General features: G+C 46.0%; 1 protein-coding gene across 2 annotated transcripts; it reads right to left on the bottom strand.

Annotated features, from left to right (window-relative positions):
- Positions 1–544: 544 nt before the first annotated feature.
- On the bottom strand, positions 545–8,484 carry igsf8 (immunoglobulin superfamily, member 8). Of its 2 annotated transcripts, none has more exons than XM_076141032.1 (8): positions 8,252–8,484; positions 7,899–8,069; positions 5,710–6,090; positions 4,676–5,113; positions 3,051–3,211; positions 2,577–2,829; positions 2,011–2,460; positions 545–1,873 (listed from the first exon to the last, which is right to left on the bottom strand). In XM_076141032.1, exons 2-8 carry the CDS (start codon positions 7,960–7,962, stop codon positions 1,746–1,748), a joined length of 1,875 nt encoding a protein of 624 aa, XP_075997147.1. In that variant the 5' UTR covers positions 7,963–8,069; positions 8,252–8,484; the 3' UTR covers positions 545–1,745. The 2 variants fall into 2 exon arrangements, with proteins under 2 accessions (XP_075997147.1, XP_075997148.1); XM_076141033.1 differs by having other exon boundaries at positions 8,258–8,484.
- Positions 8,485–11,843: the final 3,359 nt, after the last annotated feature.

Genomic DNA, 11,843 nt, shown 5'->3' with positions numbered 1-11,843 from the left:
ATCAGGGAGGGGGAAGAAACAAAAAGCTACCTGAAATTCATCAAGAGCCCTGGGATGCATATCAGCATTTCCTCCTCAACAAATCCTTTAATCTAACAGAATGCAGCAATTCTTCCTCTCAAACCTTTCTTTCAGTCAGACAAAGGAGGATGAATTTCACTCATTTCACGTGTGCGGTCACAGCAACAGATTCCAGCAGTCAGCCACAGCTCACAGCTCTCGGCGTGAACTGAATCACATGTTAACTACGACACAGAGACCTCGCAGAGCTCCCGTCACATGACTGTGTGGCCTAATGACATTTTTCACCTCAGGGACAAACATGGCAGACAAACACACACTTGAAGAACGGTCCTGTTTGGGCCTCACTCAGTGGAACAAACAGGGTTCGTTATTTCACAGTAACCGTTTTTCTGTCTCAGACAAAAGCGACGGGGGAAAAAAAACCCAATGAAAGAAACTCACTGGAGTTCAACTGAAAGACGATCAAGTAAAAGCGGGACACCAAAAGGAGGGAGCTTTGGTCCCGGTCCCATTTTGGTCTCAAGTGCTTCAAAGGAACAGAACAGACCGCAGCAGAGTGTGGCGTTACGTTATCGTCTCACTTTATACATTAAGAAAAATATAACAGCAAAAACTCCAACGAGTATTCACTTTCAGCTCAGTGCACAATGTACACGCTCTTTCTCACATGTATACATCTATGTACAGAAAACAGCATTCAGCTAAACGGGGCAGGAGACGAATAGTAATCAATCGGTCTTGGCATCAGACGTTCCTCCCAGCCTGTGCCGTCCTTATTAAGCAACAGACGGCGTCATTGTTTACATGCAAAACTGCTGCGGGACCTGCAGGCGGTGTAACGTCCTGGTCCTCATACTGAGTGTGTGTGAGTGTGTGTGTGTGTGTGTGTGTGTGTGTGTGTGTGTGTGTGTGTGTGTGTGTGTGTGTGTGTGTGTGTGTGTGTGTGTGTGTGTGTGTGTGTGTGTGTGTGTGTGTGTGTGTGTGTGGAAGCTTCACTGCTCCCCGTCAGCATTCATGTGACTGTCAGGCAGTGTGAGCGCGGTAACTACATGCACATGTAGACACGAGACTTGGATTTAAAAAGAGCGCAGTTTGAGCAGGAAAGCCTCTGGATCCACAGAATCAATCAATACTCAGTGAAGGATGACGCTCGACTGTATGTATCCAGGAAATATATAAAAACTCTTGACAGGCTGAATTTGTAAAATCTAATTGTGACTCGCTTGGCCTTTGAATGGTGCAAATACTTTTTTCCCATTTGCAGCGAAGGTCAAACGTAGCCTGCAGAACTGCAAACACACAAGCTCTCATAACTCCAGCACTTAAAGACAGCATGAGACGGCACCGCAGAAGTAGTTTGCTTCTGCGACTTATTTGTTATTGAAAAGGTGTGTTAGAAATTGAGGAGGAATCGTTAAAAAGTAAAAACCGGGTCAATGGCTGATTTCCTGCTCCAGCACCTCTGTAAAAGGCTGTGAGTAGACGAGGCAGTAGACGCCACATATAGGCTGTATTCAGAGAGGTTTTGATAGAAAATACAGAATATAAAATAATTATTGGCAGGTTTTATCAAATGGGGGCCGTCACAGGGCGACAAATTACTGAGAAACAGAACAAAAAAAGCCATCAGCACTTCATTTTGTCTTTAAGTCTTTGAGTCATGTTATCTTCCGTTCCGTCCGCCGTCTATTTTCGTAAACACTCAGCTTTCTGTACGCCGTCTATTTCCGAGCGCGTTGCTTTGCCAGTTGCTTCATGAAGCAGCAGGTTACCGTGGCGACTATCAGGATGCCCACAAACAAGGCAGATGCGATGCCGACGGCCACCGGGATGAGGAGGAGGTCGGCCGCTGCGGAAAACGAGGAAAGACAAACAACATAAATACATTTCAGATTTACAGTGTTACTTATGTCATTTGAAATGGGAAAACTGGATGTCAGAATATCATCACATTAAATCCACAAGTTTAGCTGGCGACACACTCACGTCGGGCGTAGAGGTAAACGGTGACTTCGGGTGCCTCTGCTCTGGCGCCCGTGTTGTACCAGCCCCCATGCGGGTCCTGCCCAAACGCCTCGGCCTGGCACGTGTACAGGCCCTGGTCGTCCACGGCGGCCGCGTGGACCCTCAGTCTGTAGCTGACAGACGACAGGCGGTCCACGCTGACCTCGCTGCCGTTGGAGTAGATCCGCGCCACGCCGTCGTACGACAGAGCGGCGACCAGCCTCGGCTTCTCCAAGACCGGAAGGAGCGATTCAGACGGCGGGCTCTGTCCCCGCGCGATGAGTCGCTCGGGGATCGGACGCACCAGCCACTGCACCTGCACCTGGGCGGGGCCTGTGGTTGTCACGGTGACGTTGCAGAGGAGGGTGATGGTGCTGCCTCGCTGCAGTAAGGGACCACGAGGGAGTCCAGCCACAGCGTCGACCAGGACGTCTGTGTCAGGCAAAGGCAGCCAATGAAACGTTTGGATGAAGGCGAGATCACAAGAGCCTATAAATCTAAATAAATGTACTTTATGAATAATGCAGCTGATTGACCGTGCCTCTCACCTTTGGTCTTGAGGTTGACGGTGACGCCCGCAGACTTTTGGGTGACAGTGGGAGCCGTAGAAGCTTTAGGGTTTGGCCTGCCAGCATACACGCTCACCACACACTGATACACACCGGAGTCCAAGGGCCGGGCGGAGAACAGCTTTAGAGAGTACACGCCCTCTGCCACCTTCTCCACAGAGCCGCCGCTAACTCGGCTGAGGTCATCGCCCCACTGGACAACGCCATCCGGTCTTACCTGGGCCACCTCCACCTACAGACGCAGCACATTGCAAACACTTTATGGATCATTTACGCAAAACGTACCAAAGCTTTTTAGACTGATAGATGAAGATGACTGAAGATACAGCCGCTGATCTATCACAGCCGACTTTTAGATGTCTTCATTGATTTTCCTCCACATTGGCTGGCGGCCCACAACAGCAGACAGGGAATAGTTCAGTCGGAATAAGAAATACTAAGCGACGACAGCACCTCCACATCACTGCCTCCCGAGCCTCTCTTCATCCACTGAACCAGCACGCCCGAGTTCCCCCCGGACGGCAGCCCCGACACATCACAGGTGAGGACCAGAGGAGAGCCGATCTGCAGGGTCACCTCCCCTCTGGGCGTGGAAGTCACACTCACAGACTCAGCTGCAGACACAGAGAGAGAGAGAGAGAGAGAGAGAGAGAGAGAGAGAGAGAGAGAGAGAGAGAGAGAGAGAGAGAGAGAGAGAGAGAGAGAGAGAGAGAGAGAGAGAGAGGATTAGAGGGAGGAGAGGAATCTAAACACACAAAAGCGACATCAACTATAAATATTCCCACAGTAGGTAATGGGATGTGTGAGTGCTACATATACTCCTTTACAAGCAAAGTAACTCTTTACTATTAGAGTATATACACTGTAAATTACAAGGCTTTATTAAAAGTCTAATTGCAAAAACTTCAAAGCATGTAATCATCCGGAGACGTTAAGAGTGATCCACGGCACGCATGGCCTCATTTAACTACAAACAACACAGATCTGCTCAATAATGGAGGCATTATTTACCAAAACAATCCAAGCGAAAGCAGACGCGTCGGTCCATTGTGTAGGAGAGACTGTAGGGGCTCACAACAATTACCACACTGTGTCGGTGCAAATTAGAACGTGTCTGAAAGAAGAATGTGTGTGTGTGCACTCGTGCTGCAATATAAAAGCCATTGCTGCTGGAAAGGAATGACTTCAATTAATTTAGTACTACTTTAAGTATTGAGTTGGCGTTTGCATATCTCCTCAGCGATAAAATATGAATAATTAACAAAACAAACTTAAGAAGAGTCGCAAGAGGGCGGCGGCTTTCATTCGCTTAAGCACACAGAACGCCGTCTGGACTTTATATGTAGCTGAGTGCTCATTTTAGGTGGTTTAACAAAACACTTCAGGGAGGGACGCAAGACACAGTGGTGCTTTGAAGAAGTAATCGTGTTTGGTTTCCTCTCTGCAGGCAACAATCAGCACAAATCTGCCACCTCGCCCACTATCAACCCGTCAACTAGAGCGCCGAGTGTCTGGCAGGCCAGGGAGCCACCCGGGCAGCCAATCACCCCAGCGAGGTGACAACTCGGCTGTATGTTCCCAGGAAGTTAACCGCCCCGATCCATCCCCATCTAATGAGTAAACTGGTTAGTCAACAAGCCCGTGAATGAGGCATGTAGCCAGCCTGTGACTCACACAGCCAGCCACGGCTTGCATTCGTATCCTGGAAGGAGTCCAGTGCACTCGAAAACACTCGGCATAAAGGCTTACTGACACCGCTTCCTTGGCAACAACAGAGGAGTAAATCCAGAGCCAAAAACTGTCAGGCAGAGACTCGACTTGTCAGTTTATGGCCCGGGACCAAACTCGAGCTGTTTCTCAGCGCTGAGGCCCGCAGAGAGCCGAGCTGGACCCGGTTTGCTGGCTCTGGGCTCGGCTATGCGTGTCTGTCTGGGGTCTATTTCTGTTCAGTGGGATTTATTTGCTCACAAGAGGAGCTCAATGGCTTTGTGATCTCTGTCCCCGATGTGGTCGATTAATTATTCAACCGTTACTTGGCGAATACATACAAACCGGCAGGATGACTCGGTAACACTGACCTAGTCGCTGAACAGTCAAGTTGCCAATATCCATCGTCCTCTGTGCAATCTTCTGCCAAGACCTATCGGGGTCCCGGATCCACTGCGAGGCCTCGCAGAAATACGACCCGGTGTCCTCCGGCTGCAGTCTGCTCATCTTCATCACATACTGATCCCGTCCTCCTTCTCCATTTCTCTTCTCCAGCGTGATCTCTCCGTCGTCGTATCTCTTGGTGTACGATCCGCCGCTTCCAGGGACGACCCCCAGCATCTTATCGACGGAGATAATCTCCTCGACCTCCCCGTCTGCTCCACTACGCTTCCCAAACATGACGGACAGATGGGTGAGCTGCTCCGATTGGATGCCGGCTGAGCATTTTAGGGTTAACTCTGCCCCCTCTGAGACGGGCTGGCCGGTAAGTGAGCGCAAATAGCTGATCTGGAGTGTGTCAGGGATCACTGTGGAGAGACAAAGGGACATCGACAAATTACATTACAGTGAGCTGCTGCAGGAGCCAGGTGGAGCTCAAAATATGGCAAATTTCATTTAGATTCCTTGTTTGTTGTCAAGTCCTTTCTACTTTTAGACCACTAAAGCAAATTATGAAATGGTGTCGTCGAGAACAAGGCCGAGCAATTTTTGCCCCGGGACAATAACATGCTGCACAAGGCCGTGTGCCAAGCAAACAACTACTGTAAGTGCCACGCAAACATGGAAGAACAGATGGAAGCCAAAGGAGAAATACCATCAGGTGACATGGGTGAGACAGGGACGGAGACGCAGCAAAGGAGGAGAGATCAAACTCTCAAAAGACATAAGAAATAACAGCCCGGGATGGGAATGCTGAAATGCGCCAAGTGAAACAGTTGCAATGATCACGCCATGAAAAACGTAATCTGTCTGGATTAGGTTGTACAAAGTTGCCTCAAAATATTCCTGTGCTCCCTCCGGCAACCATTTATGGGACACGTCAGTCTGCTGGTTTCCTTGGGACGACAAAATAAAAATATTTTTCCATCTCTTTTTAGTACAACAGGGCAGAAACTGTGCTTACCTTTGACAGTGACAGAATCGCTGTAATTCCCCAAGTAGACCGAGTCTGTGAAGGGGGTGGCGCACTCGAATCTTCCCTGGTCTTCAGGTCGGAGCTTCTGGATCACCAGTCGGGCCTTGTCCCCCGAATCTCTCTCGATCCTCACATCTGAGCTCTTTACCCTGTTCATGAATGGGGCGTAGGGGAAGTTTTGGTCCTTGGTGGACACGACTCCCATCTGCTTCCCACCAGAATCGTCCCTGAACAGGTACCACTCAAAGTCCTGGGTACGGGGGCCTTCGTAGGCTGACACGACACAGGGCAAAGCCATGGGGAACCCTGCTACGCGGAACAGCGGCCCCGGGGGAAGAGTTACATCGCGGCACACAGCGCACTGGATTACTGGTGAGGAAGAAGGATGAGAGAGTTAGGAAGGACAACGGATAGACATCAGGAAAGAGGAAATGGTAGAAAGGTCGATATCTGTGGGTCAGTCTTGCCTCGGAGCAAGTTTGGTACACAGACCCACCACAGATCCATACGCTCAGCTGATGACTGACTAATGGAGGATCTAAAGATTAACATAGCGGTGGACAAACACTCGGCTTGGTTCAATGGGTTTATTGGCTTATTTTCTCATAATCTTTTTACTAATGTTATTTTAAACAGACTGGAAGACAATCTAAAAAATTCTTTGTGAGAGAATAGAAAAATTGGAGTCTAATTTACTCAAGAAGCATCAAGAAATGTGAGTAACATGGCAGATTTATAGTGAAGAAGTAGTCCTGGTGAGGGCCTGAGGTGGTGATCAGCAAACATCCAAGTCAAAATGTCCGAGTTTGACTGAGCTGCTTTGTTTGGTCTGAAACTTCACTTCCCCTTAAATCTCTCTGAAACAGATACAGGTGCGTTTAAAGCCACGGGCACTGAAACTTCACATTTAGTCACTGGTTTCTGGTTGTTTGAGGAACTAAATACTTCATCACTGACATTGACTAAAGTATGGGCCCTGTTTTGAAGGATAACCATCAGTTCTGAATCCACATACCATCAAGTAAGAAAGCATGAAACTGATCAATGTTGTCATCAGCCAACAGTTTTTGCCTCTCTAGGTGTCATGTATGAAAGTTTGACTAAGAGAAACTAATTAGAAATGTCTATTATCCTTGTAGATCTACGTTTAGCAAATGTATGCATCCACAATGCTTAACAAGTAAACAACGCTCCTCCGTTGTGGGTGTATGGATGGTATGAGCCTTAATGCAGATTTAATACCAGTAACTGACGACTCATCATCCCTGAAGTAAACACCCACCCACTCAACAGCTGAAACTGTGAGAAGGCTCAGCACCTCCCGTTACCCTTTAACCCACCAAAAACCGATAAATGACCTGAACAACAGGAAATACGGGACAGGTACGTTTGGCACACCCTGCATGTGTCAGCTAGGCGTCAAAACAACTGTACTTACACACACGCACACACACACAGTGATACAGTGATAACATAAACACACACCCATAAGGACGTGGGACACGAGGGGGAGGCTTAAGCTGATCAAGCCTTAATTAACAGTGGGCTGGGACTGACGCACACTGTGACAATGCTCAGCAGTGTCTGAGTTTGAATCTGCGACCATAAACTTGTTCCGAGAAGGTGGTTCTGGATTGAAATTGAAAATTGAAAAATGGAGAAGCAGATTGACAGATAGGGCATTGAGTTCTGCAAAAAGCCTTCATACCCTTTGGCTTAACCAGGTCCTGTCTGTTCCTAAATTTGCAATTAAAATACAGTCAAATCTCATCACTTGCTACTCTATTCAGTATGATCTTATTTCCCCTCGCTTTGAACGCTTTAAAATCCGACAATTCTTCTTTATAAAGGCATATATCAGCGTATTCTAATGTTTGTTAGTCTGCAGGATGCTTTTAAAAGCATCTCAGACACAACCACACACGCACACAGATAACCCACACATCCTCCCCCTCATCAGTCAAATCTATATAATGTGTCAGTCAGCAGGGATGTGGTTAATGCTCATCATGTCCCATATGAGCCCCACAGACCAAGAAATACAGCAGAAGAATTGCACACTGGCACATGTTATCACATCCCTAGAGTGTATTTATTAGAGCATATGTCTGCCTGCTAACCACGGGTAAACAAATGTGCAAATACCATGTGACAGATGGTGGAGAGACTGAACTCACCCCACTGCAGAATAACGAATAGTGTTGATTTCCACGAAGCCACCATCATCATCCTCCTCCTCATCTTCCCCCCTTGATGCCCAGATGGATTATGTGGACTTAGATTCCTCTATTTCCCCTTTTGTTCTTTGTCGCTGTTTATATTTCATCTCAACATGGGGAACAACATACCTGCAAAGCAAAATTCAGATTCTGATCACGTGAATTGGAGACGAAGAAGTAATAATATAGCAACACATCTGATAAGACTGAGGCGAGTTAGCGCCATCAGCTAACTGCTAAGCGTGGTGATAGAATGGTGTGTGTGTGTATTAGTGTATGTGTGTGTGAGTGTGAAGCTGTAAAATAGTTACCTTTACCATGCATCGTCTGTATCTCCTTATTATCCTTTTATTTTGATAGTGCAGTGTTTGGGGTTTCCACTAAAAATATCACCGCGACGCACATGCAGGGCAGCCGGGAGGATTGGCATCACAGAGAGGAGAGGGGGCTACTGTGTGTGTGTGTGTGTGTGTGTGTGTGAGAGAGAGAGAGAGAGAGAGAGTGTGTTTGTGTGTGTGTGAGTGTGTGAGTGTGTGCGTGTGTGGGTGTGTGTGTGCGGGGGGAGGCGGAGGAGGAGGAGCGGCGGGGTAACAATTAGAGGGAGGAGCTAAAAGGCTGAGAAATCAAACCGAGCGCACCCATTGGCTGAGAAGACGAGGATGACATTTTTAACCAATAGCAGTCGCGCGCTTTGCAGACGCTGTTTTAAAATGACGTCGGTCATTGCATCATTGAACCGCACGTGGGCGCCAGAGAGCAACATTCACGGCTCCTTGTATGGCCTTGTGGAGACGTTTGATTTGCAACGCATGGACAGTATAATGGAGTGTGTGGATAAGGAAGTGCTGTGTTGTGTGTGGGCAATAAAAGCACTTTTGTCAGGGTTAAACACAAAATGTCTTCCTATATGAATAAACAAGAAGTCACAGAGAGACATGTGAATGGAGGCAGTGGCTCAGTGGGTAGAGCTTCCGCTTGGGAACCAGAGGGTCACCGGTTTGAGACCCTGCCAAGGTGCCCCTGAGCAAGGCACCAAACCCTCAATTGCTCCCCTCTCTGCGAAGGGTGGTAATATTAATGTAAGTCACTTTGGATAAAAGTGTCTGCCAAATGATCATAATGTAATGAATGCAAATCATTAAGTGCAAGGGGAAACAAGTAGCTTCTCTATTTTACAATAAAAAGTAAGGTAAATGTAAAAGCAGTCTTCATGTTTTATTGGACTTCTCAAATTGGATATATCATTTTATTACCACAAATGTCAATGTTTGCTTTCCACACAGTTCAACAAGAGAAATATGGAAAATTACCTAATGATATATAAGATGTACATAAATTCAGATACTGTTACGGAAACATATAAACATCAAATGAGATTGAACAGCTTGCACAAGTCGCACAAAAGAGGCAATATTCTGATTTATGCAATGTATGAATATGTAGATGGAATTTACAGGTGTAGCCACAAGATGTGAATTATTTATTCACAGTATTCACAGTATTCATAGGTTTAACATCTCATGAATTTCAAGGATGACAGGTGAACAAAGTGTACAAGCTGTGAATACAATATCCTTCCTTTGTAATTCCCTGCACCCTGCTTCTATACAGATCCCATTCCACGCCTGCCAGCAGAGGAAAACTGATCTCTTTTCTTCCCCTGAGGTTTCTTTCTGACATGTAATGGTTTTTAGGTACTTTTTTCTTGTCTCCCTGGAGACTTTGAGCTTGACAAGGAACCGTTGCTGTTGTGGGACTTTGTATGTCATGTTGGGTTTTACAAATTAACTTGACGTTTGCTTCTAACTCACTAGTGAAATCCCTCTTGGTAGGCTTTATATCAGTGATCAGAGTTAGTCAGTGATATTTCCCCCAATATTTAAGAAGATTTATACAGAAATAACTTAACATCGCAATATAAAGTTGTCTACATTAACTTCTTCCGAGGGTCTATTGAGTGGAACTAGGGGAAAACATCCAGATGGCCCGACTGGTGCTTTCCTCAAGTATCTAACCACTTTACTGTATGCATATGGTACAGGCACAGGCACAAAGGTATTCACTGCACCAGCATGGGTAGATTACTTGTTTACATGCAGGTATTGTATGGTTTTTTTTTAAATATCTTTCTGTGCGTGTGTATTTTTTTGCAAGTTTCCTCATGTGATCATGTGGTCCAGTCCATAGGCACTATTCTGAGCGAGCCACACAGTTACACTCAACCACAAGGTGGCGACAATCAATTGCCGTAACCCTACTTACAACAATCATCATCAGGCAGAATATAATTTAATAAACTTCTTCTTTAATAAACATATCATTGTCACATATACCATTAGATAAAAAATGCTAATGCTTAAAGTTAAACATATGTTGTGAATTCAACTGTTTCACAACACAGAGCGAGGGGGAAAGGAGAGAGAGAGAGAGAGAGAGAGAGAGAGAGAGAGAGGAAAGGAAAGAAGGTTGTATTATTATTATTATTGTTGTCTTTTTTCGAAGACCCTGAGGTAAAATAGGCAATATGACGTTCAAGTCGATTGATCTTGAAACAGCAGGAAGTCACGGCCGCTGGAGGTTGTGAGAGCATGGCACAGTAGTGTGGACACAGAGACCAGGATGGCATCAGAGATGTTGATGCGATGATCTCATAGGTAGACAGGTTTTACAGGATGATGTCAAACAGCAATGTAGGCAATAGGTCGCATCATAGGCTGTGGTAGAGAAAAGAAGAGAAGAGAAAAACAACTAAAACAAAGAGAAGAAACCCAACCCCACACTCACACAACCTTGTTCTGGCCCTCCTGGCATATAAAATAAGATAAGAAATAAACTATTCAGTGTTCAGGTTGTCAGTCAGGAGTTTGGATTCTTAAATCCTGAATCGTACATGTGAGGCTGTTGCAACAACAATGCTCCCAAGCTGGCATGGATGTAGAGACAGTGATAAAAGCTGGCAAACATGTCTGTGGCCTTCAAACGCAGAGCAACCACATCCTGCCTGTTCTGTCACTCTGGCACTCACGCTGTCCGTCTCCATTATTCTTGAATTTCTCTCAAATGAGAAACAATAAATGACAATCACATATTTTACTGCTCTTTTTAGTGGAGTTAGGAGAAATATTAATACTACGAGAAGCAAAACGAAGAAACATTATGGCCGAGTCAGTCAGGATTTGGCCCAACAAGGCCATAAGTGTGAGGGATGCTCATCAGGAGAGCATTAAGATACCTCACTCTCTGAAGGCTTTATGCCATCAAAGCACACCTCATTAATGCTCCTTGCTTTAACCACATCCTGTCCAGTTTCCTTTCCTTTCCTTTCCTTTCCTTTCCTTTCCTTTCCTTTCCTTTCCTTTCCTCTCCTCCCCTCACCTCTCCTCCAGCAACATGGAAACATGGATGACTTCACAGTGTGGCTCGGCAGAGAGAGAGAGAAAGAGAGAGAGAGGGGAAGTCATTAGGGTATTCTGGGTTAACAAGGCGGCGAGCGGGATATGCAGACTTCAGCAGGAGCCTGCACCAGCACTGGGGGGATGGCACTCACGCAGAGTAAACTTCCTCCGTCCCAATGGCTTCCAATGGATCACAAGTTTTAACTAGGTTGGACAGTTAAGGCATGATGTAGTCTGATCCACTTCCAGGGAAATAAGCCTCTAAATGCTGCAATGATCTGTGCTCTTTTTCTTCCGCATAAGTCTGCAAATTACTTATGACAGCCAATCCTGAAATGCTAAATCTGTGCTATCTTCAGTATATATATTAATATATATGTTATATATCCATATAATGTCATATATTAGAACACATTTTGACATCAAGCTTTTGTTACGCTACAACACAATTTGAGGTGACTGATCTTTATTACAGCTCTTTTCCTTGGTCCTTACTCGTCACCTTCCT

Source organism: Genypterus blacodes, unplaced genomic scaffold (genome assembly GCF_046128005.1).
Source record: "Genypterus blacodes isolate CSIRO-AG114 ecotype Tasmania unplaced genomic scaffold, CSIRO-AGI_Gbla_v1 ptg000017l_1, whole genome shotgun sequence".
Lineage (NCBI taxonomy): Eukaryota > Metazoa > Chordata > Actinopteri > Ophidiiformes > Ophidiidae > Genypterus > Genypterus blacodes.
The sequence above is the reverse complement of the archived record's forward strand: the minus strand, read 5'-3'. Positions and strand labels throughout refer to the sequence as shown.